General features: G+C 43.4%; 12 protein-coding genes across 12 annotated transcripts; 7 read left to right on the top strand and 5 right to left on the bottom strand.

The window, feature by feature from the left end:
- Positions 1-154: 154 nt before the first annotated feature.
- Positions 155-2,317, top strand: BBBOND_0204980 (helicase associated domain containing protein, putative; the record flags this gene model as incomplete). Its single annotated transcript, XM_012912072.1, has 5 exons — positions 155-751; positions 788-1,298; positions 1,334-1,440; positions 1,482-1,612; positions 1,657-2,317. 5 exons carry the CDS (start codon positions 155-157, stop codon positions 2,315-2,317), a joined length of 2,007 nt encoding a protein of 668 aa, XP_012767526.1.
- Positions 2,318-2,612: 295 nt separating this feature from the next.
- Positions 2,613-3,269, bottom strand: BBBOND_0204990 (hypothetical protein, conserved; the record flags this gene model as incomplete). The annotated part of the gene is made up of 1 exon (XM_012912073.1): positions 2,613-3,269. One exon carries the CDS (start codon positions 3,267-3,269, stop codon positions 2,613-2,615), a length of 657 nt encoding a protein of 218 aa, XP_012767527.1.
- Positions 3,270-3,953: 684 nt separating this feature from the next.
- On the top strand, positions 3,954-4,516 carry BBBOND_0205000 (hypothetical protein, conserved; the record flags this gene model as incomplete). The annotated part of the gene is made up of 3 exons (XM_012912074.1): positions 3,954-3,997; positions 4,079-4,375; positions 4,411-4,516. 3 exons carry the CDS (start codon positions 3,954-3,956, stop codon positions 4,514-4,516), a joined length of 447 nt encoding a protein of 148 aa, XP_012767528.1.
- A 589-nt stretch (positions 4,517-5,105) lies between these two features.
- BBBOND_0205010 (vesicle transport protein, putative) lies at positions 5,106-6,028 on the top strand (the record flags this gene model as incomplete). Its single annotated transcript, XM_012912075.1, has 3 exons — positions 5,106-5,505; positions 5,672-5,818; positions 5,856-6,028. The coding sequence occupies 3 exons, from the start codon at positions 5,106-5,108 to the stop codon at positions 6,026-6,028; spliced, it is 720 nt and encodes a 239-aa protein (XP_012767529.1).
- Positions 6,029-6,429: 401 nt separating this feature from the next.
- Positions 6,430-8,040, top strand: BBBOND_0205020 (T-complex protein 1 epsilon subunit, putative; the record flags this gene model as incomplete). The annotated part of the gene is made up of 1 exon (XM_012912076.1): positions 6,430-8,040. The coding sequence occupies one exon, from the start codon at positions 6,430-6,432 to the stop codon at positions 8,038-8,040; it is 1,611 nt and encodes a 536-aa protein (XP_012767530.1).
- A 1,665-nt stretch (positions 8,041-9,705) lies between these two features.
- On the bottom strand, positions 9,706-10,191 carry BBBOND_0205030 (ubiquitin-conjugating enzyme, putative; the record flags this gene model as incomplete). The annotated part of the gene is made up of 1 exon (XM_012912077.1): positions 9,706-10,191. The coding sequence occupies one exon, from the start codon at positions 10,189-10,191 to the stop codon at positions 9,706-9,708; it is 486 nt and encodes a 161-aa protein (XP_012767531.1).
- A 1,376-nt stretch (positions 10,192-11,567) lies between these two features.
- On the top strand, positions 11,568-13,775 carry BBBOND_0205040 (endonuclease/exonuclease/phosphatase family protein, putative; the record flags this gene model as incomplete). Its single annotated transcript, XM_012912078.1, has 2 exons — positions 11,568-13,355; positions 13,665-13,775. The coding sequence occupies 2 exons, from the start codon at positions 11,568-11,570 to the stop codon at positions 13,773-13,775; spliced, it is 1,899 nt and encodes a 632-aa protein (XP_012767532.1).
- A 225-nt stretch (positions 13,776-14,000) lies between these two features.
- Positions 14,001-16,201, top strand: BBBOND_0205050 (hypothetical protein, conserved; the record flags this gene model as incomplete). Its single annotated transcript, XM_012912079.1, has 2 exons — positions 14,001-14,052; positions 14,277-16,201. 2 exons carry the CDS (start codon positions 14,001-14,003, stop codon positions 16,199-16,201), a joined length of 1,977 nt encoding a protein of 658 aa, XP_012767533.1.
- Positions 16,202-17,043: 842 nt separating this feature from the next.
- On the top strand, positions 17,044-19,415 carry BBBOND_0205060 (eukaryotic membrane protein, putative; the record flags this gene model as incomplete). Its single annotated transcript, XM_012912080.1, has 3 exons — positions 17,044-17,247; positions 17,291-17,404; positions 17,442-19,415. The coding sequence occupies 3 exons, from the start codon at positions 17,044-17,046 to the stop codon at positions 19,413-19,415; spliced, it is 2,292 nt and encodes a 763-aa protein (XP_012767534.1).
- A 312-nt stretch (positions 19,416-19,727) lies between these two features.
- On the bottom strand, positions 19,728-20,390 carry BBBOND_0205070 (hypothetical protein, conserved; the record flags this gene model as incomplete). The annotated part of the gene is made up of 1 exon (XM_012912081.1): positions 19,728-20,390. The coding sequence occupies one exon, from the start codon at positions 20,388-20,390 to the stop codon at positions 19,728-19,730; it is 663 nt and encodes a 220-aa protein (XP_012767535.1).
- An 80-nt stretch (positions 20,391-20,470) lies between these two features.
- BBBOND_0205080 (hypothetical protein) lies at positions 20,471-21,444 on the bottom strand (the record flags this gene model as incomplete). Its single annotated transcript, XM_012912082.1, has 5 exons — positions 20,471-20,695; positions 20,730-20,960; positions 21,003-21,035; positions 21,114-21,340; positions 21,375-21,444. 5 exons carry the CDS (start codon positions 21,442-21,444, stop codon positions 20,471-20,473), a joined length of 786 nt encoding a protein of 261 aa, XP_012767536.1.
- A 144-nt stretch (positions 21,445-21,588) lies between these two features.
- BBBOND_0205090 (hypothetical protein, conserved) lies at positions 21,589-27,525 on the bottom strand (the record flags this gene model as incomplete). Its single annotated transcript, XM_012912083.1, has 1 exon — positions 21,589-27,525. The coding sequence occupies one exon, from the start codon at positions 27,523-27,525 to the stop codon at positions 21,589-21,591; it is 5,937 nt and encodes a 1,978-aa protein (XP_012767537.1).
- Positions 27,526-27,784: the final 259 nt, after the last annotated feature.

A 27,784-nucleotide genomic window follows, 5' to 3' on the forward strand; every position in this document is an offset into this window, starting at 1 on the left:
TCGGAAAACGCGTCGTTACTAGCCCACGATTTGGGTATTTTGCCTACTGAGTTATTGTTGAACCTTTTTGGTGGTTGTCTTATCTCTGTTTTACGTTGAACAACATCCGAATACGTCATACTTGTAACAGACGTGGAATTCGGAGTTCACGTCAATGGATGCAACTACGGAATTGCCAATATGGTTTCACAAGGATGAAATATTGTCAAAGCTTAGGTCTTCTCAGGTGTTGTTGCTCACTGGAGAGACGGGAAGCGGAAAGTCCACCTTCCTCCCGAAGATTCTCCACGAAAATGGATACAGTGACAGCACAATCGTCATCACGCAGCCTCGGCGTGTGGCGGCTGTGTCGCTCGCGCGGCACGTTGCCTCCCTGTTCAGCTGTGACGTAGGGAAACTGGTGGGATTCGCGGTGAGATTCCTCAACTGCTGCGGCGAGGAAACGAAGATCAAGTACGTCACGGACGGAGTGCTACTACGCGAAGTGCTGGTTGATCATCTTTTCTCAAAGTACTCCGTAGTAGTTATAGATGAGGCCCACGAACGCTCCATACGCAGCGACGTGTTACTGGGTGTCCTGCGCACATGCATACCACAGAGGCGCGACCTCAAAGTAATCATAATGTCCGCCACGTTGCGGTCCAGTGCATTCGCAAATTTTTTCACAGATTGTGAGATCGTACGTGTTGCTGGCAGGACATTTCCTCTCGATATCTACTACGCACCGCAACCGCAAGAGGACTACCTCGAGGTGAGTCGTTGGGAATCGTAGGCCACTCATATTCAGGCGGCAATGTTGACCATCCTGCAGATAAACCTGACGTACAAAAATGGTGATGTCTTGGTTTTTCTGACTGGGCAGGATGATATAGAGGCATTGGATCATATGCTGCAAAACAAGGTGGCTGTCATTACACAGTTCCTGAAGTCGTCGGGAGTTCAAGTTGGGGGAAACGTAGCAGACGTGATGCGAGCCACTGAAGTGCTTCTAGGTGATACACCGTACGAACTTAAATACTGGAAAGAACTAGAAATCGTCTCACTATACGCCGCACTCCCGCTGCAACAACAGTCTAAAGTTTTTAAGCCCACACCTGACGGACACCGCAAAGTCGTGCTGGCAACCAACATAGCAGAAACAAGCGTAACCATTCCCGGCATCAGATTCGTGGTGGACAGTGGATTGATGAAACAGAAGTTGTTCTGCGCGAAGAATTGCTTTGAGTCGTTAGTAATACAAAAAATTTCGAAAGACTCGGCTGATCAACGTGCTGGACGAGCGGGACGTATGGGTCCAGGTAGGAAAGTCTGTGACTGTGAAAACGTGGTATAGGAAAGGTTTTTCGTCTGTACACTACGGAATCGTTCACCTCAATGCGTGTATCCCGCATACCGGAGATGCAATGCACCAATGTATCGCACGTTTACCTGGAGCTAAAGGTATGAAGCGTGCTATGTTGAGAGGGCAAAACAAATTGCAGATGATTGGAATAAAGAACCCGCTGGACTTTCCCCTTATAGATCCACCAAGCAAAAACGCTCTGCTCGCCGCAGCAATGGAACTCTACCGTCTGGACGCACTCGATTGCAAGGGTAACCTGACAGAAACAGGGTGCGTTTATGAATAATAAATCGTCTCTTTAACTCAGTTCACAGGAAAAAGATGGGACACATACCATTACTGCCACGTCATGCGAGGCTTCTTTTGTGCTCTGCGGAATTTAGCTGCACCTCGGAAATGCTGACTATCGTGGCGATGCTGTCCACCGATTTGACTCTTTTCTCGTCTGAAAAACACGACAAAGAAGCTTTTAAAATGCGGAAAAACCTCGCCAACCCCAGTGGAGACCACCTCACGTTGCTCAATATGTATACCATCTGGAACGACACGCCAAACAGAAAGGAGACCTGTAAACAATTCGGATTCAACGCTGCCGCATTCGAAAGAGCGTCCGAAATACGATCTCAACTCGTAGAAATACTTACAAAACGCGTCGGGTTCATCAACATACCCAGTTGTAAGGACTCGTCAGAATGGGACAACGTGCTGAAGTGCCTCTGTAAGGGAGGGTGGATGAACATGGCCTCAATAAACAGCGACTCAAAGTCATACAAAATCGAAATACAAAACAAGACGGTGGTTATACATCCGCACTCCGTGTTATTCTCAAAGCGACCGCTACCGCCCCTGGTGGTATTCGACGAATGCACAAGCACAAGGAAGGCATACATTCAAAACGTATCAGAGATATCACAAGACTGGGTAACGCAGCTGTTACCTAGGCTGTCACTCACAGGATCGAATACGTGTAGCTAACGCAATAGTGAGGGTTTTCAAATCTTGGCATAAACTGCCGTACCGTAATTTTCGGCTGATGACTGCATGGCGCCTTTTGCTGTTTATGCAAGGTGGACGTCCTTAATCGTTCTGTGGGGGAGCAATCTTGCAAGCCACACGAACAACAATTTGTGCGATGTAGTTAACGGCGATCTTACAGCAACCAGGCGAATCCTTTGCGGTTGTTGCCGACAACCGATGCCATCGCAACGAAGTACTTTTCATTTGCGTAAACGATTGTGCCCATTCATACAGGATCGCGAAATCGAGCACGTCATTCGGAGGATGGAAACATTACCTTAATCCCAGACACCTCCCCGGTAACGTCATCCCTCAGCACAGAGCAATAGTACGTCCCGTTGTCACATATACCAACAGATGACACCGCGCCTATAGGGCCGTTAGGCAGGTTGGATAAACATATCTTGCTGGACGTAGTGGTAGCCTGGCACATGGCGTTGGCCCAGCTGCGAATGTACTCGTAAAATGCCTCGTTATTCTCGGCAGTGAGTCCGTGGGCCTTCGCGCACCTCCGGATACTCTCCATGCAAAGAAAACCGACGGTTCCGCACGCAATTTGCAGTTTGTTGGTGTACCAATGAGATTCGTCGCCAGCCAGCTCCTTCCACGGGAGCTCCAGAAGGTAACTCGTTGAGACCAAAGCCGGGTCCAACACGCTAGCGGATATGCACACCAACGCAGCTACACGTGTTTCGTCTATGTCGCATCCCGATGACTCCGTCAATGCGTATACATACCATAGACCGGCTGTGGTAGGGGTGATAACACAAGCGTTCACCCGCTCTGCGTCGTTCTCCGGATGGGACCTCGCTAATAGATCCCTGCAAGTTAATTCTTCTACCAAGCGCAAGTCCACGGCAACTAACGAGTCGCACAGCGCCACAAAGCATCCGCCATCAAGGACGTTCATTTTGCCCGTAATAAAACGAATGTTTTAGACACGCAACCGATATATGCAAGAAACATATACTGATATGTCCACTATACGTAAAGACAGTTAACAAAAGGCCTTTCGTAAAACTAAAAACTACATGTGGAGCGAACAGGACGCATAACCACAACGCCAGCAGATTCCACGTTGCAGGATATTGGACAGCACGCCTTCCTGCGGAATACAGTTCATATCCGGAGTGGCAATGGTACTTCGCAGAAAGCCTATAGGTGTGTGTGCTGGATGTGTGCAATAATATCCTCTTACACATTTGTTGTATCATTTGTGGGCTATTTCATTGTAACCATTATTGCGGTTGGATAGCTCGGCTATCACGCGCACGGCAATATTTCCGTGTTTCGAATCTACAACTGACGTGTGTGCACTTTCGAACGAAAGTGTCATGCTGTTTAACTGTTTCTACGTGTCTCACGGGTAGAGGTAATTCGCTGCTGCGTGCAACGGCTCGTCCGTCAAGTGAATGGGTAGACAACGCCAAATTTGCGGATGCAGTGATTGGACACATCAGTTGTATGCATAATATACGAATGTTGTATGCGAATTTCGTGTCGATAATCAATGCTTCAATACATTCTTGATAGTATTGTGTCCAAGCATTATCAAATTCACTACAGATTCAATTACGGGTTACCCTGACCCAAGATGACATTCTCAAGTGACGAGGATTCATCCCAAGAATCATTAATGTAAGAAGATATAGTTAAGCTACCACGCAGCAGCGACTCCCATTGGCCGTCTGTTATAAGTACCCTGTAACTCACCCTCAGGTCTAGCAGGAAAAAGTCGATCACATGGGACGAAAAAACAATTAGTGAGCACGACAAGGAACGTGGGACCAGAACCAAAATCACAGAGGTATCTACACCTTTCTGCTACATGTCGGATGCGGACTCACAAGATGATTCGGGCAGTAGCTACAAGGACTCAGATGCGCAAGAACTTACAAAGGAGTTATCCGACCGATTGGATGCCATTAAAAATTCACAAGACAAAAAATCACGCTTCGAAGAGCTTCGTAAAAAGCACTACAGTCGCGAATACATAAGACATCGTGTACATCATGGGTGAGAGATGCTTACCACTTCCTCAATTTGCACAGCGAAGAACAAAGCAGTGATGATGAGTATCATCATGACCAATGCAAGGAACCGAATGACAAATTTGTCAATTACAGCACCTTCGACGACGTAACTACGGCAAAATGATGATTATGGCAGTAAAAACGTTGTAAAAGTTCACCTGCCGTACCCTACCGTTGGGAAATATGGTTACAGGTCCCCAATTGGCCAACATTGCGTACAGTTATAGACGGATACTTAAACGGCGGTGTTGTGTAGTGCGTCGACGATTCTCGACGTTACACATTTCGGCACACCATAGCCGCAGCGTACATAAACTATGTATTTGAATCACATAAGCTGGAACTCGGATGCCATATTGGAATCTCTGTTTCATCATAGCGTCGGGACGCATATGACACTTTGGACGTTATTCAACTCGCACTAGATCTTCACGCGACACAGTTTGCACATCATTTAAATCACTAATCTATTTAAAATATTTCGGTCCATAGAAGGTTGCGAAAACACTCCATGAGCATCCATACAAAAGGTGACACCCTGCACACTTTTCCGGCTACCAGACCCGGTAGCATCTATACAGACGGCCTAATTGTCAGTGAATACGATATATATAAGCGTGATAACTGTGCCAATAAGGGGTTAAGACAGTTGTAACACGTCAATCAGGAGGTCCAATCGCGTTTGCAGCAACCGTAATAAGGGTTCGTTAACCATGGGCGATCTGACACTTTTATGTCGAGCCTCCGACGGCCTACCCCTCGTGGAAATATGGGAAGACAGAATCTCTCCGGAATCGTTAGATTTAAACTCCAACGAGGTATCAAAGGTAACGCAATCTATAAAAATAAATGCTCGCATGATCTGCCGGAAACTGCCGCCAAACTCGACAAAATGCTCCATCATGGAAGGTGACGTATGCTACCATTACATGGTGGAGGGTGGAATCTGCTACATGACGGTAACTTCTACTGAGTATCCCAAGAAACTAGCATTTCTCTACCTTGCTGAACTGTGCGCTGCATTTGAGAAAGAGCTAGAAACACAAAGGAAATCGCATTCTCCGAACGACCCATTACGCGCCATTGCTAAGCCGTACAGTTTCATGACATTTGGTGGGTTAAAGTTCTACGACATCTGTAATGTAGTATGTGCTCTACTACGTGCTGCTGCCGAGGTGCATTTTGTGAACGAAATGAAGTTACACGCAGGTCGCATATATGCGATTTGACCGCCTGCTGTACACCGAAGCATCTTATTATCACTGACATGAATACGCAGATCGCACCATCCATAAAATAAAGGCTAACTTCAAAGATCCGAACTCAAGCAAGGCACTGCATATGATCAACAATAGCCTCAACGAGGTCACCAACATCATGCGGCGCAACATCGACGAAATACTGCAGCGTGGAGAAAACCTAGAAGGTAAATTTTAATATGCGCTTCCGCTATGCGACAGCAGATATTGGCCGCATGGCAGACGGACTCAAAGCTGAAACTCTGAAGTTCAAAACATCATCAAAGCTGCTGGCCCAGCAAAGCCTACTCGAAAAATATCTGGTGTTTGTTATTGTGGCTGTTGTCATCATCATGTGTTACTATTTCGCCTTCGGAAGCACTAAGGGGACCACATGACCAACGTTTATGTGCGACGCTGAGATAGAAATTTTTAACATAAATATACTAGACCATATACTGGCATAACTCCACATATAAAAATATTACATGTGAAGACAGTTCCCTTCTGGTGTACTTATTGGTTTCGGGCCTAGTGTGGCGGATAATGGGCCACGTTGCACAACATCCGTCTCCCTTGGAACGTACAAAACAACTCCATATCATCTTTGAAATTATATTCAAGTAGACAAACCGACGTGCAACATTCAGGAATCCGTACGAGCCATAACGTTTATTGTGTGCGCGCCATTGGCTTGTCTGGGTGATTCCACTAGGCGGCCATCCATCCGCGAAGCGTCGCTCCGCGGGGCGTTGTCAACAAATAGATGTGTGTATAGCTGTAATTAATTTGACACAATATGAATGTGGCCGTTGACGAATTCGGTAAGCCCTTCGTGATTCTACGCCAGCAGGAGAAGAAGCGGCTTACAGGGCTAGATGCGCACAAGGCAAATATCATGGCGGCCAAAGCCATTGCAAGTACGCTTAAAACATCACTTGGTCCACGTGGTATGGACAAAATTATTGTAAGTCCTGATGGCAAAGTCACGGTGACAAATGATGGAGCAACCATACTACAAAAGATAGAAGTCGAGCACCAGTGCGCTAAACTTTTGGTGGACCTCTCAAAGAGCCAAGATGAGGAAATCGGGGATGGAACTACCGGTGTTGTTATATTGGCAGGAGCTCTACTCGAAAGGGCGCTGCGTCTATTGGATAAGGGGTTACATCCATTACGGATAGCAGACGGATACGAAACGGCCTGTGATATCGCCATCAAACGACTTGAGGAAATTGCAAATGAGCAGGATGTATCATACTCCCCGGTAAAAAATGCGGAAATTTACAAGAAGGCGGCATACACTGCATTGGGGTCAAAGGTAGTGTCTAGCTGTCAGGACCACCTCGCGGACATCGCAGTTAGCGCCGTAATGGCCGTTCAGGACAAAGAACGCAGGGATGTAAACCTTGAACTCATCAAAATAGAGGCAGTTACCGGTGGGAGACTGGAGGATACTTGCCTAGTTGAAGGCATCGTGCTGACCAAGGAGTTCAGTCATTCCCAAATGACCAAAACCGTCAGGGATGCCCGCATAGCTATTTTATCATGCCCATTCGAACCACCCAAGTCAAAAACTAAAAGTCGCATCGAAATATCTACTGTGGAGGATTACGAAAAGCTGCAAGCGTGTGAGAAACAGTATTTCGAAAACATGGTCCAACGCGTAGTAGACAGCAAGGCCAATGTAGTTATATGCCAGTGGGGTTTCGATGATGAAGCAAATCACTTACTGATGAAGAAGGGTATTTCTGCCGTACGTTGGGTTGGTGGCGCTGAACTGGAACTTGTCGCCATAGCTACGGGAGGCAAAATCGTTGGGCGCTTCGAAGATCTAGATGAGAGTAAATTGGGACGCGCAGAGGTTGTTCGTGAGGTTGCAACTGGTACAGAGCATCAGGAATTCATATTTATTGAAAAGTGCCAAAAAACAAAATCGGTTACCGTACTTATTTCTGGGGGAAATGGTGTCTATGTAGAAGAAACAAAACGCTGCATTCACGACGCCATTTGCTGCGTGCGTAACCTCGTACGCGATTCTCGTGTTCTGGGTGGAGGAGGAGCGCCAGAAATAGCTGCATCGCTCGCCGTGGAGGCCGCTGCCGTTAAGCTTAATACGTTGGAACAGTTCGCAGTACAGGCATTTAGCGAAGCGCTACTCGAAATTCCTATGGCACTAGCGGACAACTCTGGACTTAACGTCTTCGATATGGTAGCAAAAGCGACGCAAATGCAGCGGACGAATTGTCATGTTGGCATCGATTGCCTACGCGGAAGCGTTGGCGACCTTCGAGAACGCGGTATATTCGAGTCGTTGCACTCGAAGGTTCAACAACTGTCTTTGGCTACACAGGTGGTGAAGATGATATTGAAAATAGATGATGTAATATGCCCCACTGAGATTCAGTGATGCACACGAAATAGCACACTAACAAAACTGTAACATTCCTCTTGCCAAATATTGTCTTTGCGTTCTATACAATACGTCGTTATAACACTACGCATATATGGGATAGTACGATTTCGCACTAACGTATATTCTATATCGTTAACGAGTGAAATGGAATTAGTTACAGCGATCTCATAAACGGATGACCATCGTAAACTCACAAAATCCGATCTGCATTCCGAGTCGATTATTTTCTGGTTAACGAAGGTACAAGAATTTTAACCTCATCAAATGTTATCATTGTTATATTGCCTCTGAAATATTGTGGCAGGAAGTGTAGTAAAACTATTCTCTTACCGAATTGAGGTATCCATCTCCACATTGATGTGACGCTAATAATGTAGCTCATATACATGTGATTTCGATTTGTAAATAGTGATCTCCATATTAGTCCGCATTATGTTGCCTGCTATCATAGGTTTGCTACTGCAAGGACAGACCAAGGTCACACTACACAGCGCAATTATCGTTAGTTTATGTTTGATGTACCTATAAGAAGGTAAATGCTTTTTGGCGAGCGTTTGATCCTATGGCAAACAGTGATCAGTCTTGTAAGTGGCGATCGTGGCGTAACCAACGTTGACGCCTGAATAGACCTTTTATTCATTTCCATGGTTGATAACGATTTGTTAAGCGCATACACAGGTCTGAAGGAATTATCGAAATCAATTTAATGACCAATGTCGAAATGTCAACTGGTGCGGTGGCAAAACTAGGCATATATTCTATAATGTATCATGCCATAGTAGCCATAACTGCACATTTTCTGATCCGAAGGTATGACTAATTTATCCAAAGTTGTCTATACCTAATGGATATCATTACACTTTACATATTTATTATCGCATGACAACACATTAATGTCGCATCTACCTTTATGCGACACCAGTAGGGTTTAACAATCTCATGTACAGTTGTATGACTGTTAAGAAATATATTAGCAGTACTATTAACGTAGTACATAAGGATGACACATTTGCCAGTACATTTAAATTCAACCGACGGTCAACACGATGTTAAGTATTTTCAACCATCAATATTTAAATCATTACACAAAATGGCATTCCATGTGTGCAGCGCATTATTCACACTGAATTACATGTATCGTAGTTAATGCGATAAATTAACTCGTTTCCAAAGTCAACCATGCTACCAACCTATTGCGCTAGTCGTCATGCCATGGGGTCTCATGAATGTCCATACGGCAGTTGAGCATACCTACGCATTTGTATGCCCGTAAAACTAACGTGCAGTATATTAACTCAAATGATATCGGCACATAACAATCTTCTTTGTCATCGCAAAACGTCAACATCTAACTACAACCTAGTAGTATACAACGCAACATATTTTCAAGATAATACACCACTGCTGTCACAACGATAACAGTTAAACAACAGAAGTAATTGCAGCTTGTCAAATGCTACCGCATGCTGAATCGCTCAAATATTTTGGTTACCCTACCTACTGCCCTCATCTTATGGATAGTCTTGAAGTCCTTGGTTCTAACACTAACAACATAAGAACAGAGTAGCTGAGAGCCGTACTGCTTAAATTCCCATGGTAGCGCCAATGTTATACGGGGATTACTACATACGGTGGTGCTTGATGTATGTAACACTGCATTTAGAACTCCAATACATTCTCTGTAACGACAGGCAAAATCCATGAATCTTCGACACATCGCAACACATTCTTGTCATACGTTACTCTGTCTTTCTCTAACATTGTAGCTGCCTCGGTGTTTGCAGGAGATTTTATGTTGGGGTCACTCAGCAGTGACTGTATCGACATGAGTACGGCAGAGATATCGTAAATTGCGGTCCATTGGTTCTGTAATATGTCCAAGCATATTCTTCCATCGGAATAAACGTTGGGATGAAATATTCTTGACAGAAATTTTATTTTAGGAGGCTTAGTGGGATAGTCCTCGGTGAACCTGACAAGAAGGTGGAAACTCCCTGTTTCCCACAATGTGTTCTTAGGCCCAGTGATAACAGCGTGGCACACCATCATGTTTTCAGCGAAAGGCTCAACACGCACACCGTCCGGAGGATCCTTTGTCACCTTGGATATGTCCTGCACAATGCGTCGCCTGGCAAAGGTAGACATCGTGACTAAGGGTTGAAATACGACTCATATGAGCGATATTAAGTATCAATTCAAGGTAAACAATAAGCCAGTCAATTAGTGAACAAATTCCTTACTTAATCGATCACTAAAATCTAATAACCTCTGCAATAATTCTACATCCTTTTTTGTTCATCACCGCGACATTGTTATTAGGACCAATGCAATGGGATACGATCCATAGGTGCTTCGGTTAATACAGAAGCAGCATATTGCCAAATAGCTAATCTCGTACCAACAGCCATATGGCAATGCCTTGTGAACATTCTCAATGCCCTCTAACACCACCGATTGAAGACCGGAAACAGAATTCCACGACAATACAGAATACAAAATCTTAAAAGATCGTATAAACACGTGCGCATTAGGCTCACCATATGTTGGTTATGGGTGTTCCGAGTTTTACAAGACAACATCGCTGCACACCTTCGCGAAAAAAATGGATTACGCATTTTGCCGACTTAATTTTACAGAAGAGTTGGTGCAACATAATTGTTTAATATTCTGTGGATGGTTTTTTGTATCTTGTATGAAGATTCCTTAAGAGGTGTAGGTATAGGATCGATGAAGCTAGACAGAGCTTACCATTCAAACCATAAAGTCAAGGCTCAGGAAATTTATCAGATTTCATCTTATGATGTGGTTTTCCTGATCATATATCATTGATTTACATGGACACTGCTACCTTGATGGGCGGCTTCCCACTAATGTGACGATCTTTAGGTTAAATGCCAGACCGCTGAAAAGCTCTTACTCTCATTTGACGGAGCCAGTTGCATTGGCAGCAGTTTCATATGAATGCGTTAGGTTGCCTCACCATACCATTTCGACCAAGGTGGCAACTAGCCTATTTATGCCTCTTATATTTCATGTTTGCGCTCTCTGTAGGAGTGGCCGTATCATTTCACACAGTGAAATCACTACGATATCGCGGATCAAGACCGTTCGGTATAATAGGTTTTCCTAGACACCAACCAGTGGTGCGTTCTGCGCATCACCGACGACTGTTCTCATTGAATTCCTTTCTAAGATCGCAGCACGCCTTCGTAAAGCATATGTCCGCGAATTTGGTACCATCTAAAGGATTCTCAAGGTATGCAAGTTTAAATATGATTTATAATATGTAGCATCTGTCTGTTACGAAAGCATTGAGTGTAAATATGGCTGCAAACAAAAGTTTACAGTAAAGTGTAGTCATCCGCAAATCATGCCTTCGGTTATCATATACTGCGTTGTTCACGTGTGGATTTCATATTGTTTAACAATATACGCCTTCATTATTGTCCAGCATAGGAGTGTCACCCCGGGAATTAGGTTCATGTAACAGGACAGAGCAAACCAAACGAGACTCAACTACAATGCCGCCAATTGGTTACAATTATGCGCTGGTAAAGGCGTCATCGGATTCCGACAATATCACCATCACCTTGAATTGGAACGGTAGGGAACTCAACTTGGATCGGAAAAAAAGTGAGACACTTAATGTGACCCTAGCTAGGCTGAAGCGTTCTCTACAAAAAAATTCCAACCCTTTATCAAAGCGGCAGACAAACGTTATAGATGTAGAATTATGTGATCAGCCCACTGGTAAATGCGAAATGTGGCGCAAACCTAAGAAAACAACGGATATGTGTGATACCTCCATAATGGAATCTACCATCGAAAATTCAATGAGTGCATCACTTACAGCCATTACCACAGTGGTAGGAGATTACTCGATATCTTTTCTAACGAATATGTTCAAGCCTATTGAGGAGGATAAAACATTAGAAGAAGTCATACAAAACGCTTCTTTCATATCCGTCAATGATACGCTCATACAGGTACATACGAATGTGTTTCGTGTACAGGAGGTTAGAGTGGGACCGAGAGCGATGGTAGGTTGTCCAGTGTCACTGCATGTAGAGTCGGACGGGCATTGGAGAAATGATGTCTATGTGGAATGGCTCGATGAAAAAGGATGTATCCTACACCATGGCCCAATTTATGTGCCAACTGAGGATATGGAAGGTCGCCATATAAAGGCGAGGGTGTCACACAAACAATTAAGGTGGAATGTCGTCAACTCCAATTATTGTGAAGTATTTGACAGCCCAAAAAACCGATGGCAACAAGAGCGCATAGTGGCTTTCAACAATGCTCCGGTGAAAAATTCTCTACTACATTTGCAAAGTAAACAAGGGGGTATTCGCGTTATGTCCTTTAATATACTATCTCCGACATACGTCTCGAATGAAGAAGCGATCGATAGGTTCTTTCCTTACTGTTCTCCAGAGTGGTTGGATAGCAGTTTCCGCAATCCACTTATACTCAGAGAAATACTTTTGGTTAATCCGCAAGTTATTTGTCTTCAGGAATGCTCAACAAGCGCTTATCGCGAGTATATGGAACCTATTCTGAGTCAGAACTATCACGCGTGGTTAACCATAAAGAATCAAGCCTCCGACGAGGGTTGCTGTATGTTCTTGCAGAAGGGGGTATTTGACGTATTGGAGGTGCAAGGTATCTCCTTCAAAGAGGAAATTATAAAACCGGAATATCGAGGGGTGCTAACGAGGATAGGGGCGGCCAACTGGTTGAATTATGACCCAGATACGTATTTCAACAGATATCATACAATATTCCAAATGTGTTGTGTTAGGAACAAATTAGATGATGGTGGCGGTGTCCTGTTTCTAGCAAATACCCATCTATATTTTCATCCTCACGGCCGCCATATACGTCTCCTGCAAGCATATGTATTGCTTAACGAACTGGAACGATTCAAGCGGCAATGCGGTAACAAACACAGCTTTGATGTTAACGTCGAATCGAGCACTATAATTTGTGGAGATTTTAATTCCTTCAATACAGAGGGGACCTTCCAGATAATAACGAACGGGTGGGTTCCCTATGATCATGAGGATTTTGATTACGGCCTAAAATTTGGGTATGAAAGGTTCAATCCAAACGAGCACAATGCTAAGTTTCCTAGGGGGAGGAAAGAGGAGAATGCGAGCCGTAGGTCGGACTCGGAAGAACGGTTGGAAGTTCCCAACTGTACAGGATACCAGGATTCATATGGAGGCGAAGAACTACCATTCACAAACTTTGTCAAAACGTTCAGTGGCACACTCGACTACATTTTTCATTCCAAGAATCTACAGGTATGCGTTCTCCGTAAATGCGTTAAAGAAAATAATCTGCCTCCAGATTTTTATATAAATGATTCTCAGCATGTTTTGCATGAACTAACAAATGATTGTATCATGTCAGATAACAAATTGTCGTAAGGGGGTGCAAAAATCATTCGTTCTAGTCTTGCGCTTGCCGTAGTCTTAATTCAGCTGTGAAGTCTGAATTTTAGGAGTTATATGGTAATACGTGACTAAACAACGTGCATAACATCTGATACGTGGCATCTTGTTCGATTTGCGTGGAATAGATGTTTGTTCTCACACACCATCGTTCTGCAGGTCAAGCGTTGTATGCCCGGCATAAGCCAAGAAGACGCGGAAGAATTTGAAGGTCTACCATCCAAGTTATACCCTTCAGATCATATTTCAATAGCTGTCGACTTTTTTTAGGTTTTGCCAGGTGTAATCTCTGTGTATCCAAATCTCTCCCATCTGCAAGTCGTAGAGACCCGCAGGTAGCTAACCGCACAAACTTGCTGCGTATTGCAATGCTGAAAATTGTGATCGGGTGCGTCATATTCCAGCACCACTTTTATTCAATGTTGATGGAAGCACACATTGGTCACCGTACTAACACATCCAGCAGACACATGACTCGCCGACGTCGTTATAATCATGGACGATGACAACGGCAATTCTATACAAAATCATGAAGTACTGAAAGAAGGTACGTTGGACTTTTTAAAGCGATGTAAAGCCAGCGAACCAATCCTAATGGTACCCATCATGATGCTATTCCACGGTTGTTTTGTTTCTATGCCACATATATCGCTTGTCTACTCCTACATCGTGAGGATATGTAATATACACCTAAATAAGTCAATCTATATTTTAAGATTGGTGATGCGAGATGAAATGTTCCAAATAAAGTTATCTAATTTTTTATTTCAGGTGCTGATTCAGAGGCCTTGAATGAATTTTTTAAAACGCTTGAAGAGTATGAAAAGGACTTCGAAGAAGATGGTAGCAAATTCATCAATAATTATGTCGTTAACGAGGTGCCCGAGGAAGACGGTAGCAACAATGGAGATGGATATACCCATCAAGACGTATTATCGCAACGTTCAGAATCCAGTACAAATCCAAATGGGCAAGACAATATCGCACAATCTCGGCCACCATATGATATACGTACAAACATAGACTGCCAAAATGCAGTGGATATTTATAAAGTTGATGCAGAGGTTAACGAGTTGACTTTGATAGACATTGTAAATCTAAAAAAACGGCTGGGAATTGAGACCTTAGGGCTACGTGTGCCTAAACCTATTGGATCATTCTCACACCTCACGGCTTCAGTTGCAGCTCCACTTTTGAAAAGATTACATAAATTGGGTTACAGTGAACCTACGCCAATGCAGTGCCAGGCGATGCCGATTCTGCTACAGGGTCGCAGTGCAATATTGATGGGAGAAAGTGGCTGCGGCAAGTCACTTGCATACGTTTTGCCCCTTATTTGTCACATGTTGCGCTTGATTCGGGATACCCAGGCAGTCGCTCCTATGCGGTCTGCTTTTTGCATTATCATGGCTCTCACTCGTGAAGTTAGCAACAACATATTTACGATGCTTTCCAAATTGATGAAGTCGGTAGTTTTAAGAATTGCGATGATAAGCTCGGGATATGACAACTACAGTCAAATTGTTTCCGGGACGGAATTCCTCGTGGTGACACCTGCAAAGTTCGGTGATCTAATGAATCAACATTGTTTGACGCTTGGTGCAACTAAGTATGTAGTGGTGGAAGGATTCGAAAAATTGTATCACAAACATCCTAATGAGGTAGAAACACTGTTGAGTCACAGATGTGCCATTAAAGTAGTACTGTCGAATGTTATTCTTGGAGTCAAAACGCTGGCCGCTTTACGGCTATACATAAAAGGCGCCATTACTGTCAAATACATTATCAAACACGCATTGTCAGGGGCCAATCTAAAATGGATTGCATGCCTAAAGGAGCCAAGCCATGTACAGAAGGCAACTTTCATTGGCGATCTACTATCGCATTTCCATCAGCCTTTTCGGATGGTGGTGTTCGCTAACGAATCAACCAGTGTCGAAAATATCTGCAGTTATATCCAAAATGTAACTGGTAATGTCGGATTCGTGCACGAAGCGGTGGAAAAAGATATCACTGCAGAAACATTGCGACGATTCAGCGAGGGCAAATTGCATGTTTTAGTTACGACAGACACGATGTTGAGATATGTTAATCTACCGAAGGTTGATTACGTTGTTATATATGACATGCCTCGAACATTAAACAAATTTTGCTGGAATGTTGGCGTCGCTAGTGCATCTGAAAAGTCAGTTGTGTACAGCTTGATAACAAAACATGACCACATCATATGTGCACACATCTGTAATCAGCTGTTTGATGAAGGTTTAGAATTACCCCGCGTTTTGGATCAAGTAGCGCTAAAGTGGAAACCTTACCGATATTCTCGATGCCACAGAAGGGAATCTGGGGACCAAGAAAGAAAACACAAGGAAGTAGAGGTTATGATACGTGACCCGGCGCAAGTCGGTCACGCACAAGAACGTGATGCACAGGGCTGTGTAACTTCAGCCGTATACGGCGATGTAACGAAATATGCTGAGGCACCCGGTATACAACGATGTTTTGAAACGCCGGCATCGTCAGGCGAAACACAGAATTACAGCGGCCGTTGCTACAATGCAACAGATGAATTGCCGTCGGATGACGATGCTGAGATGCCACCTAAACGTCAGCTGAAAAATGCATCCGGCTTAATTAACTTGGAAAAACTGAAGCAGCGACGCCTGAGGATGATGGAGGAACAAAATCAAATGTAGCACTTGTTAACATTGTAATTTTAGACTAATTTTGTCGGTCTTTCGTTGGTAAAGTAGTAGAACTGCAATAGCTGCAGCACTTAGTGCCTTTAATTCGTGCACATTTATCTGTAGGAGTGAGAACCTTGCCCTAGTCGACTACGGCTGTCAAATGCACGTAACGGCGTGTACAATGTATTGTATGGTTTGCATTCTTTCGTATTGTGCGTTCTTTGGGTTGTGGAGTTTCTCCTACGTAAATCCTCTTATATATGGCGTGAATGTTGCACATCTCAACTACCTGGTATGACACTTCGTAAATCACGTTAATTGTATTGTCAAAAGGCGACACGAGTATACGTCATGATATTTAGGTGATAATGTTGTATTTCGTGAACTTGTATTAAAAAATGTATGATATCTTCCGTCTCGGCGAAACGTCCGATATAAATTTATAATGGATACACATCAGTCATATAACTACCTACACTTAATCTAATGTGAAGTATAACTCGGCGTGACACATCAATTATTAGGCCGAGTGATGAAAACTGGAAGCCTCAGAGTAGGTACAATGTCTAGTGTTTCACCAATGATATCAGGCAATTTTTGTATAAGCAATATCTAATATTGTAAGCACTTTTTCTACTTCTATGCTTAGGCAGTGCTCCTTTTAAGGTCTATTGCGGTCCCATCTCTTCGCGGTAGTAAAAGTATACATACGCCAACCCTTTTGACAAAACAGGACCCTTAATACGGAAATGCAAATACAGCACAGATATGAAGGTGGTGGTTGATATCGTATCGTATTGTTTTCACCATCTATGCCTATACGTAGCTGGTATATATCTAGGATACAGAAGATGACCAAATTTTGGCTGAGCCTTGCAGACTTCGTCTGTATGGAGATACAAGGATTCCCATTTACGTATAAAGATTATACTACCGTATCGGAAGATGAAGGAATTGATACAACCGTCGCAGCCGATAAAACAGTTAACCGGCCATCTCCTAATACCGATACGTTTGAGGAAACAATCGTGGATCCTTTACACTCAATACCACAGGTACGCCAGAGACTTTAATTTGTATAGCTTTATTTTGGTACAGAACTCTTTGAGACAGATGTTGAAGTTGCCGAAATATGTTGAACAAATTATGTGGTATTCTTTCAGCGTCTGCGTGGATGCGTTATTATTCGAACTGACTTTGATGCCCGTGCAGGTATGTTAATATGATTCCACCGTGATGTCGTTCTCAGGCTGTTGGCACGATTATGTATGTCAGTCAAAGGTGGATGATGTGGCTAACAACCTTTTACAAAAAGGACCTCACAGACTTATCTGTATCTGAATCCGGTGATACGGCGCCGTTAGATAAAAAATTTATGGGTAGTTGTGATTGCACTGGTGGTTATGGCGATCCAACTGCCAGTTGTAGATATCGCCCAAAAAGATGGAATACAAAAGGTGGGTTTGGCGATTTATGTCGCATGCAATGCGCTGATATTACAGACTCAATCGTTAACGATAACATGGAAACCGATATATTAAGATGTGTTGATGGGACAGAAAAGCAGGCATCTGACCAAAAAAGTCAAACTGAGGCCGACGTGTTACCCGAAAATAATTATCTCCGTAATGCTTATGAAATATTATACGGATGTTTTAAAAATTGCAAGAGAGGTGCATCATCGTTGTTTAAAGTTAAAAAGGTCACTACTATGGATGATACAAATCTGCTGAGTAACAAGGATGTATTGCTTATTAATCCAAACGAAGCGTGTGGTGCGGCGCGATTCATGGCTCTTGTGATGGCTGTTATTATTCTTTCGCGTATAGATACTTCTCGAGTATATCACAATATACGAGGGCAACCCTTTTTTAAACTCTATGTAATATTCAACATGCTGGAAATATGCGAACGACTATGCAGGTCATTCGGCAGGGATTGCACCGACAACCTTATGCGAGCCGCTATCAAATTGTACAAAACAAGTACAAATTTTGATTCGCGTATAACGGCCATTTTGAATGTAGAGCAGCTACAAAAGAAGACTGATGATCTTAAACAAAACACGAATGGTCAAAGTTTTGCAAGCGCAGTTATCACAAACGCATCTACCCGTTTTGGAAGCCAGATGGGCATATCATATAACGATGAAACTGAACAACCAACGCATAACTCCGTAGTTTCATGTGAACTGCGTACACATGAGTCGAAAATGGAAGCACACGGCACCGTGCCACCATCGTCTCCCATACATTTCGGCAGGGTTGCACAGACACGCGAATTAATAGAACCCGTTGCTTGCAAAACTACCGGTGTTATATCATCACCGCATCCGGATGCAAAGTTAACTAAGAATTGGCACCATTATCCAAATGAGCTCTTGGAACCGTCCATGGATACCTTACCGGATTCAGTAACTCATGACGCATCCAAAGATCGACAACAATGGAGAAGTCTTCTCATGGAATTTTCTATGTGCTATCTGTTAGTGATTGTGTACATAATGTTTCACACTTTCATGCACCTAGTAAGGATGCTTAGCCTTAATATCGCAATAAATTCCTCGGATTCGGCGATGTTCCTTCTTATGGTCACCAATAATTTCGCAGAAATCAAGTCTACAGTGTTCAAAAAATACAATGAAGTGTCTCTCTTTACCATAGTGGCGACCGATTCAGTAGAACGTTTTCACCTCTGTTTTGATGCGATGATGGTTTTCTTCAAAATGTCAACTGTGCGGAGCCCGGTGAATTCATATTTCACGGTGTCACGTTGGCTGACTAAGATGTTCGTCTTAGAAGTTTTGATCGATTATTTTAAGCACGGTTTCTTGTTAAAATTTAACAGAATTAACGGGCAAATATTCAAGAGGTACACTGAAGTTTTGATGGGTGATGTTGTCTTGTCACGTTGCTGGCGCATCAAACAACAATTGGTCAATTTCAACTTCCGAGTTACATGCAAGGGAACGTATTCCTTCTCGCATATACCATCACGGAGGCTAGGTTTCATGCCATCACCAATAGTAACCCTCATTGTTTGCAACATCCCATATATAAGAAACATGCTCACGTTCTGGCGTTTCTTAGGGGCTGTTTTTATTTGGTTGACACTATTCTTTGCGAAAATCGTGTCCTCCATCTTGCTAGTGGCACACGGTATAAGAAAACGTAAAAATCTTTTACGCCTCAAGTCGCCAATGGACAAGATCGGGGCTCTGTAGTTGTTATTGGTGCGATGACTTTACTATCAATGACTATCAGCGGACGGATCACGGTCGCACTAGATCTGTACGAGTTCTAACAGATGAGAAGCGGTGGAGTAAAATGTAGGTTGTGTTTATAGAATTATTTATATGGTTTGTTTACAGCAGTGACTGAAGCATGTTAACCTGTTGTCTTGCATTCTTAATTTTTCGCCCACATATTCTGTCTCAAATCTTGAAATCCTACAGTTGTTCGTGAGGGCCGAAACGTAATCTACTTCACCACAAGGGTTATGCCATACGTGAGGCCAGGTGCGTACTTCCGCACAATCAGAGCGTGAACTTTTGACAATTCCCGGTGATAGCATCATACGTTATAAATGATCGAGAACTGGAGAAGGATTCAAGATTACAAAACACTGTCGAATTGTACGTCTCGACGAATGACGGGCAAGAAATATCACATACACAGATAAGGTCTGGCACTGGGTACAGGAGTAGTGCAGCGTCATACTTTAGAATCGTGCTACAACCTGGTTTGCTGGGGCAAAGATGTCCTTGGCCCAGAATTGTGGTAACTAGCATCCTCTTGAGATCCGACGGGGATGTTGTATTTTGGACTGAACCACTAGTCAATAGAGACGTCCCCAGTAATTTGTTTAACAAATCGCTCCTACAAAATAACATCCGCTTGGTGAGATGCCGTATCCTGCATGGGTTTGTTGCATAAACCAGTTTTGCGTTATCTCCTAGGTGGCTTTTCATGCGATCTATGAAATGTGACGTAAACTCACACAGTAGGGGCGGTGTTGGCATCAGCGAACTGCAAGCCGTCGCATCACCCGGTCCGGGCAGAAAAACGAAATATGATGTCATTAACAATATCCTGAATTTTGATTTCAACAGCAACGTTTGTAGACGTTCGAAACCCTGATTATATCTCTCCGGGATGCTGCCGGCTACGTTGAATGCGCTGGACATGAAATTTCCCATGAGAATAAATCCTGTGGGAAACCCTTGAATCTGGTACATATCCAGAAATACTGCTTACTTTCAGATAAAGACATTGGAAACTAACTGTCTAAGAGAATTTCGAGCGAATCTAGGGTGCCTTTGACGTCCAGATGTAAGTCTGCCATAACCACCCAGCGTTCAGATCCCCCCCCTTCCTTTAAAATGGTCATTCGTGATTCGAAAGCAGATTGCTCTTTCAGAGATACATTGCCTCCGAAGAAATCTGGTATTTCTGTTTCTACTGCAAAAGGGGGGTGCTTTATTTCAGTGCATCTGATTGCTTCCTGAATGCCATTAGACTCAGAAAACGTTCCTCACCTTATAAGGATCCATTATTCCGTGGACAATGACAGTGCAGCTATGGCAGTATATACCATGTTCTATTGACGTGTCAGGCGTTATCACCAGGCGTAGTTGACTCAATGTACCCTTAATAGAGATATCACCTTTCCTGTCGACACCCAGTATGCCAATGACAACCTGCTCCTTATTAGAGACTCGTGAAGCCGAGTCAACCGATTTCATGTGCAGTGAAGTTGTTCGAGTTTTCTGTGCATGTACAATGTTTCGGGTGGATTGTGAAATACTTACCTCTAAAACTAACTGGTGGCGAATCTCCGGAACCTGCAGATTGCTTGCAGAACTAAATTCTCTGAGAAACTTCTGCAATCACAAAGTTTGAAATGAATGTTAAGAGCGAACCTTTTTGTTCCGGCAGAACACAATCCTTGGCATATCCCGCAGTACATTGTAAATGAACACATCCCGAATAGGCGTGCCAGTGGAGGCTTCAAGTCTGGCTCTCTCCCGATATAAAGGCCAAGCGTCTAAATCTTCAAGCAGGTTGCCATTATAATCAGCTCTCTGGAGTTGAGAGACCGTGAAATTCCAAAGATAACCATCAACATTGAGTCCCTCATCCAATTGAACTGATTAACATCATGGCGCTTTCAAATAACATACCAGAACGAATACTATTAGTTGTCAACACCTTGAGTAATTTGGTAAGGTCATCTGACTGGGGAGGCTTCATTACGCCACAGCGGCGAAGGCTAGACAAAAGGCGATACACACCATCACGGCTGTCGACCTTGAGCCGATCCTCAGACTTCTTCCCATGCTCTGCCGACGGTTGCGTATCACCATTGTAAAATGTGTACATTATATAACGGTAAGATTACTGTTTTATGAGTTCCGAAGCCGCGATCACCAGGTCGGATACGTCCTGATGGTGCTTCTGTGCAGTCAGTTCCAATGACCTTAAGTCATTTCGCAAAAGCGGAAGCTCTTGACGCAAACATCGAGTACGTTGGAATGCAGACATCAGGCAGTGGAAGCTCACCTCAAAGACAGCAAGCAGCGCCGGGCCACATGTCGAACCCAGTTTACAGAAATTGAAACACAAACCTTCAATGAGATCCAGGAATTGCGGAAAACGATTGCCCTGTACAACTGTAGGTTGGTATAGCTGTGTAGATATGGGGTGCAGCATTTTCAAGCTGCACAAACGTGCTAGGGTCTGTAAGTGATGTTCACATTGCCGCTGAATTAGTCTTTTGGAAGCAGGTACAAGTGCTAGCTCCTTCATTGCCAAAAAGCTATCAAAATCAAAACTGAAGAATTTGCTTGAATCACGGTACACGTCAGTTGACAATTTACGGTGTACCTCATCGCTGCCATCACAGCGCTCGGTTAGCATGCCGTGATAGTACTGCAATATATTATCCTGGCAATTGGTGAGGTAATTACCAAGGTATAACATATTGCTCATCTGTAGTAAGGTCTTATCTATGTCGCCAACATTCCCCAACTTCTTAAGAACCTCCACAGCCAATCCTGACTCACTCCGAAGTGACGAGAAAGCCTGATCAATAGTTTCTGCAACCTTTGCACCGGCCACCGTAATAAAGTAGTGATTCAATACATTTTCCAGTGAACTCGTAAGGGGGACTAGCAAGTTCTCCAAGGGCACGCGCAGACTAAGAGTGGCATTAAGAGTGGCGTTAAGCACCGTAGCCATATCCACAACAGCACACGTATGGTACTGTGACCCAAGCCGTGTCCAATCTTCGTTTTTCATCCCACGTGTCACGATATCCTTGAATGTGCTAAGGCGCTTATTGAGCTCGCTCATGCCTATAATTTCCATTATATCGCAATGCTCGGCCAAAAGGTCTCGCCCTACAGCACCGGTGTCTTGGAAAGAAAATTGGAGCACTTTTAACAAATCATTTTGTTGTGTGTTTCCGTTTGTTTTCACAAGCCTTGAGGTTTCAACTTCACGTTGAAGGAGGCGCAGCTTCTGCGCCGATGGCATCACTTTACAAACATCCAAGGGCCTATTTGTTCGCTTGTTTATCTCGACCTTTATGAAATGAATACAAGCATTGGTAAACAAGGTTGCAAAGTCCCCATTTGGCAAAAATTCATCCCAAACGGCAGCGAACATCAAATGCTCCTTTATTGAGGTGACAATATTGTCGATACATGTCGCACCAAGTGTGTCAATATCATCTATCTTAAAGGCGTCCAGTCCTGTTAAAGATGTGATAACTGCATTTTTAGCCTGCTCCACTACAACGCGGCGAAGAATAAAATCCATACTAAGACCACTTTCATTCACCTCAAGCAAAGATTGTGAATCCAAGGGGCCCTCCTCACCTTTTACGTTCATTTCAAGCTCATTCCGGAATAACAGCCTATTTATTAGCACAAAGGTTGATAGCTTATATGACAGCGCATTTACTCCTTCTTCCGGATTGAAGTGCATTAGTTGTTCCAGAACTGTTCGTCTAAAATTTTTAGTAAGCACTCGCAAAACCAAAACGTTGGTCACCAATTGCTCGCATGGAGAGCTGTTGATTAGAGACATCGAATCGCTACGTCTTAGGGCGGTCATCATAGGTATGTTGTAGCAAATAGAATCCAAAACGAGACGATATACCTTGTAACCTGCGCGATTTAACTGCATTCCAGCTATTTGCACCTTCGTAGCCGACAAGCGGTCGTTCAAATTCTCCCTTGAGAGTAAATCAGAATGCTGAAGAGACGAGTATGTTGGTACACCATTTACGTTGTGCATTTTTTTGAAACACGATGCAGCCTCTCTCATGTCTATAGTCAAGTAGAGATCGATGTCACCAAGTACCTTCGGTAATACGGCAACATTATGCGGAACCTGCAATAATGTAAATATATCCTGGTATAAATCGCGTTCAATGGACCCCCCGTTATCTACGCGGACAGCACCGGATGTTCCTCGTGCAAAGCAAGTGTTTGCAGAGGGATAATAGGGGGCCTCATTACGCCTAGTATGCATAGAACCAACGCTCAACAATGCATTAAACAGGGTGCAGATGTCTGTGTATCCCTCGTTATGCGGCTCTTTGAACAATAAGAAGTTCAGCAAAGATCCTGTGGATATAAAATATACCACATACTCAATAGTTGTGAAATTTGTGGACCAATCACTAAAAGCAAGATTGTCTGCAAAACAGTGATGATAACATGACGCTATCCGAAGTACAATCCAATCATCTAGTTTCCAAGTGCGAGACAGTTTTACAGTTTCCATTGGACATAAAAAGTATGGATTGATTACGGCATCATTCATGTCGACGTGCCGGCTATTGCGTCTAGAAATACACATATTAAAACAACCTCTTCTACCACTAACCCGCTTCAAAACTGAAATGTCCTCATCATTGAAAACGGACATGGGGGTGCAGAAATACTCATCCGCTTCTGAAATTGGAATCTTGAGCTCTTTTGGTGTATCACGACGTCCACATGAAAACCTAAGTGAGTTACGTCTTTCTGCTAACGTGGATTCCAAACATCTCTTACAAATCGCCTGCTTTTGTGGCGCATTAACGGATTTCAACGCACATGTAGAGCAGCTTTTGTTGAGAGTTGAAGCAAACTGTGAGTTCTCAGACATTCGTAACAAGCCCATTAAAGTATTATCAAGATCTTCCAGCTGCACAGTTCGCTTAATCAACTGTATCAGCTTAGCATACGTGCTAGTGCAATCGGAGTCACGAACTGTTTTCCTTCCCCACTTGCCTTGCAGCAAAACACGTCGCAAACTATTTAGTGTTCCTATACATTCACACAATAAAAGCAAGATTTCATTAGTAACCCGTTCCACATTTGCAGAGCCTTTAAAGGTGAATTTTAAATCCAAAATTGCCTTTGGGTCTTCTGATTCCAACGCACCTCGCCATCTTGAATCCAAGTCACCATCAAGCACAGGTATGCGACGAATCACGCGCGCTAGCTTTTGGGAGAATGACAGTTTTAGCACACAAAGTTGTCTGTGTATAAAGTTATGGAAATCTGTTAAATCGAACAATATGCCATTACTCAAGGGAACATCATTCTTATACAAAGAGTCAATAAGAAGCAAAATCCTATAACGTACGTCCATTGGGTGTATCCTGATATGTGGGCTCGTATTAACAAACGAGTCCCTGGGAGTTAGGACCAGATCCAAAACTGCGAAGTGTTGTCGACTAATGTTTATGCGGTTCCTGAAAACCTCAATGAAATTACGTATTCGGGTTACCAGGTGCTCTATTATTCCCAAGTTCTTTAGCAGGAAATCTTTGATGGTGCCATTATAATCGTTTGAGAGGCAAGGATGCGTTAGAAAACTGGATAGATGCTTGTGCAACAACAGCAATGATTCGAGAGCGAAAATATTCCACTGACACACATCCATAGATCCATCAATTTTGTATGGAAGCTGCATTACTCGGCGAATGTTTAAATTATATGTTTTCCCTACGGAATCCGAAGCCCCCATTTGTGTAACTGTTGAGGCACAAAGCGCCTCAGGTGCCGAAGATTGTACTAATTTCCCACCAGACGGTTTCCGCATCATATGGGATGGCAATTCAAACGGATACGGAAAATTACGTGGGTCGTCATCCAACATCGCACTTATCTCATCAACAAATAAATTGAGAGGTTTTTGTTTCCCCGCGCTAAAATCGCGGTACAATCCGAGAAAATATGCGTCTGATCTCCGAAGAGTTGCCAATAGTATTTCCTTAGCCGTTTTAAATGTTTCGAAATCGAAATTAATACATCCTTTAGAGGGTTCTTCGGGATTATTCGTAACATGTTCATTATCGTACTTCATATTTGGCAACGAAGAGTCAGTGTCTTTATACTTTCTATTACCTCGTTTTTTTTCCGGTTCAACATGTTCATGGTTGCCATGTTCCTTATTTTCTGAGACCCCATGATTTTTCTTGTCATGTCTTATGTGCTTATAAAGAGGAATTGATATATTACGCACATAACAAGGTAGTGCGCTGCTGCTACGGCGAATCCCAGGCGTACCACCTTTATTGTCCCTGCCACAACGAAGCACGCACTCATACATGTTTTCAACCCGGGCTGTATCTACTTTTTCAGTCGAGTGTTCTTGGGGTGCTTCGTAATTTTCGTGATTCCTTCCAATCACATTCGAGTCTCTACTTACCCGTCCTGATCCCTGGCAAATTTCACCGGCCGACCTGACAGGTTGCACAACCTGAGGAGATAACAGATGCGGCTCTTTTTCCGGTTGCATTGTACCATCTGGATGAATATCCCGCGTTGCAGTCGACGTGTCACCAACATTTGTAGAACCCTCCAAATTGCCATGAGAACTCAGTACAGACGTACCATTTTTGCTACAGTCGATGTACCCATCCGTAAGAGTTGTTGGATGCTCCATGGCATCTGAAGTGCCTGACGTAGCTATCCCCAGTATTTTTGGAGTTGTGTGTGACTCTAACGCATTAGATGATTGCAAGACTCCCGATCCTGACGAGTCATCCACACCCGAAATAGAAGGCTCAATGTCTCTAACAACCATTGCAACTTGTCTTCTTTTGTCACCTTTGCTTGGCGACGTAATCGGTGCGTCAACAACTGTTTCGGAATCATCATTAAAATCCTCAACCTCTGTTGATTGGTGTAATACGGGGTAAACGCTAGACTGTTTACCAACCTTCAACGTATCAAGTTGCCCAAACTCCTTTGGAAGCCATATCTCATCAAAGATTCGCGAATGTCCTGATGTATGAGATACACGTGCTCCTAATATAAGTGATTCAAATTGGCCATAATCAGCTTCAGGTGAAAACTCCACTGTTGCCTGATATAGCTCACTTAAGTTATTATATGAACTGCGATCATAGTTCACAAGCGCTTCAACCAAAATCTGCAGACATGAGGAAAACACGGATAACCTGCGCTTCTCTAGAGAACAGAAACGTTCATGAAAGTCTGCAGGGTTAGTTTGAATTTCTCCCACTGTATGTGGCGTCTTCCTGAGCTTCAGTGTTGCCAATTTCTCGATGACGTCTTTAGAAACACCCTTAGAAATTAGTATCTTCATTGCAGGTGCCTGTTCAAACAGCTGTTGAATATGCTTTCCTAACGATATCTTAGCCTTCACCGTTTTATTCACTGCCTTAGCTTGAGACTTGCCATCATTTATACCAATAGCATCACCAACTACCTCTTTCTCGTTTTCCAATGATTGTTGTAAATCGCGGTACGCTTTGAGCACATTTTCCACGTATTTGCGTGCGCCGCAGTGATGAAACGCTGGAGCCATCCTCAGCGTCTTCAGATTTGGTATGAAATTGAGAACATCGCTCATTTCAAGCTGATCAACCGGCTCATGGAAACCTTCACTGAACTCATCGCACAATAGCGTCAACGGATCACAAACACTTTGGGTAAGCAGCGAAGCAAATTGAGATGCATCTTTGCGAGTGAGGGACAACAGTCTAAATATTGCAGTCCAAACGGCATACAAACCTTTTTGCTCTTTCGTAATTAAGTGTACAGTCTCATCAGAATAGGATATGTCACTTCGAATTTGACGCAGTGCCTCAGATGAACTGGGATTTGATACACCGGTAAGAAATGAAAAATTGCTGGCCTTTAATTCTAACTGGTGAATACCATCCGCAAACTCATTATAAAGCCGAGATAGGCCGCTTACTAGCTCTGATAAACTTCCAAGCGATTCCCGAGACGTTTTACGCTTAAGTTTGATGAGTGGATGCAAAAGCTCCTGCTGAGCAACGCTCAGTTCATCTAAACCCATCCTTAGTACACATCTATATAAAAAATACGGCACTTGAAATTGAATCCAATAAAAAATGGTGCTACATAACTTTTAACTAACACAACGGCAGAAACAGAGATGGACTTCGACATCCTCCAAAAAGCGACAAAGCCGAGTCATCACATATCGACTGCCTTATTGGTTAGATTTATGATATCAAAATTGTTATTTCTTAATTCCGTCGTTTTTATCAAAATGGATTTCGTGTAATTCTCCGTATCGCAGGCCAGGACACCAA

The sequence above is a fragment of the Babesia bigemina genome (genome assembly GCF_000981445.1).
Source record: "Babesia bigemina genome assembly Bbig001, chromosome : II".
Lineage (NCBI taxonomy): Eukaryota > Apicomplexa > Aconoidasida > Piroplasmida > Babesiidae > Babesia > Babesia bigemina.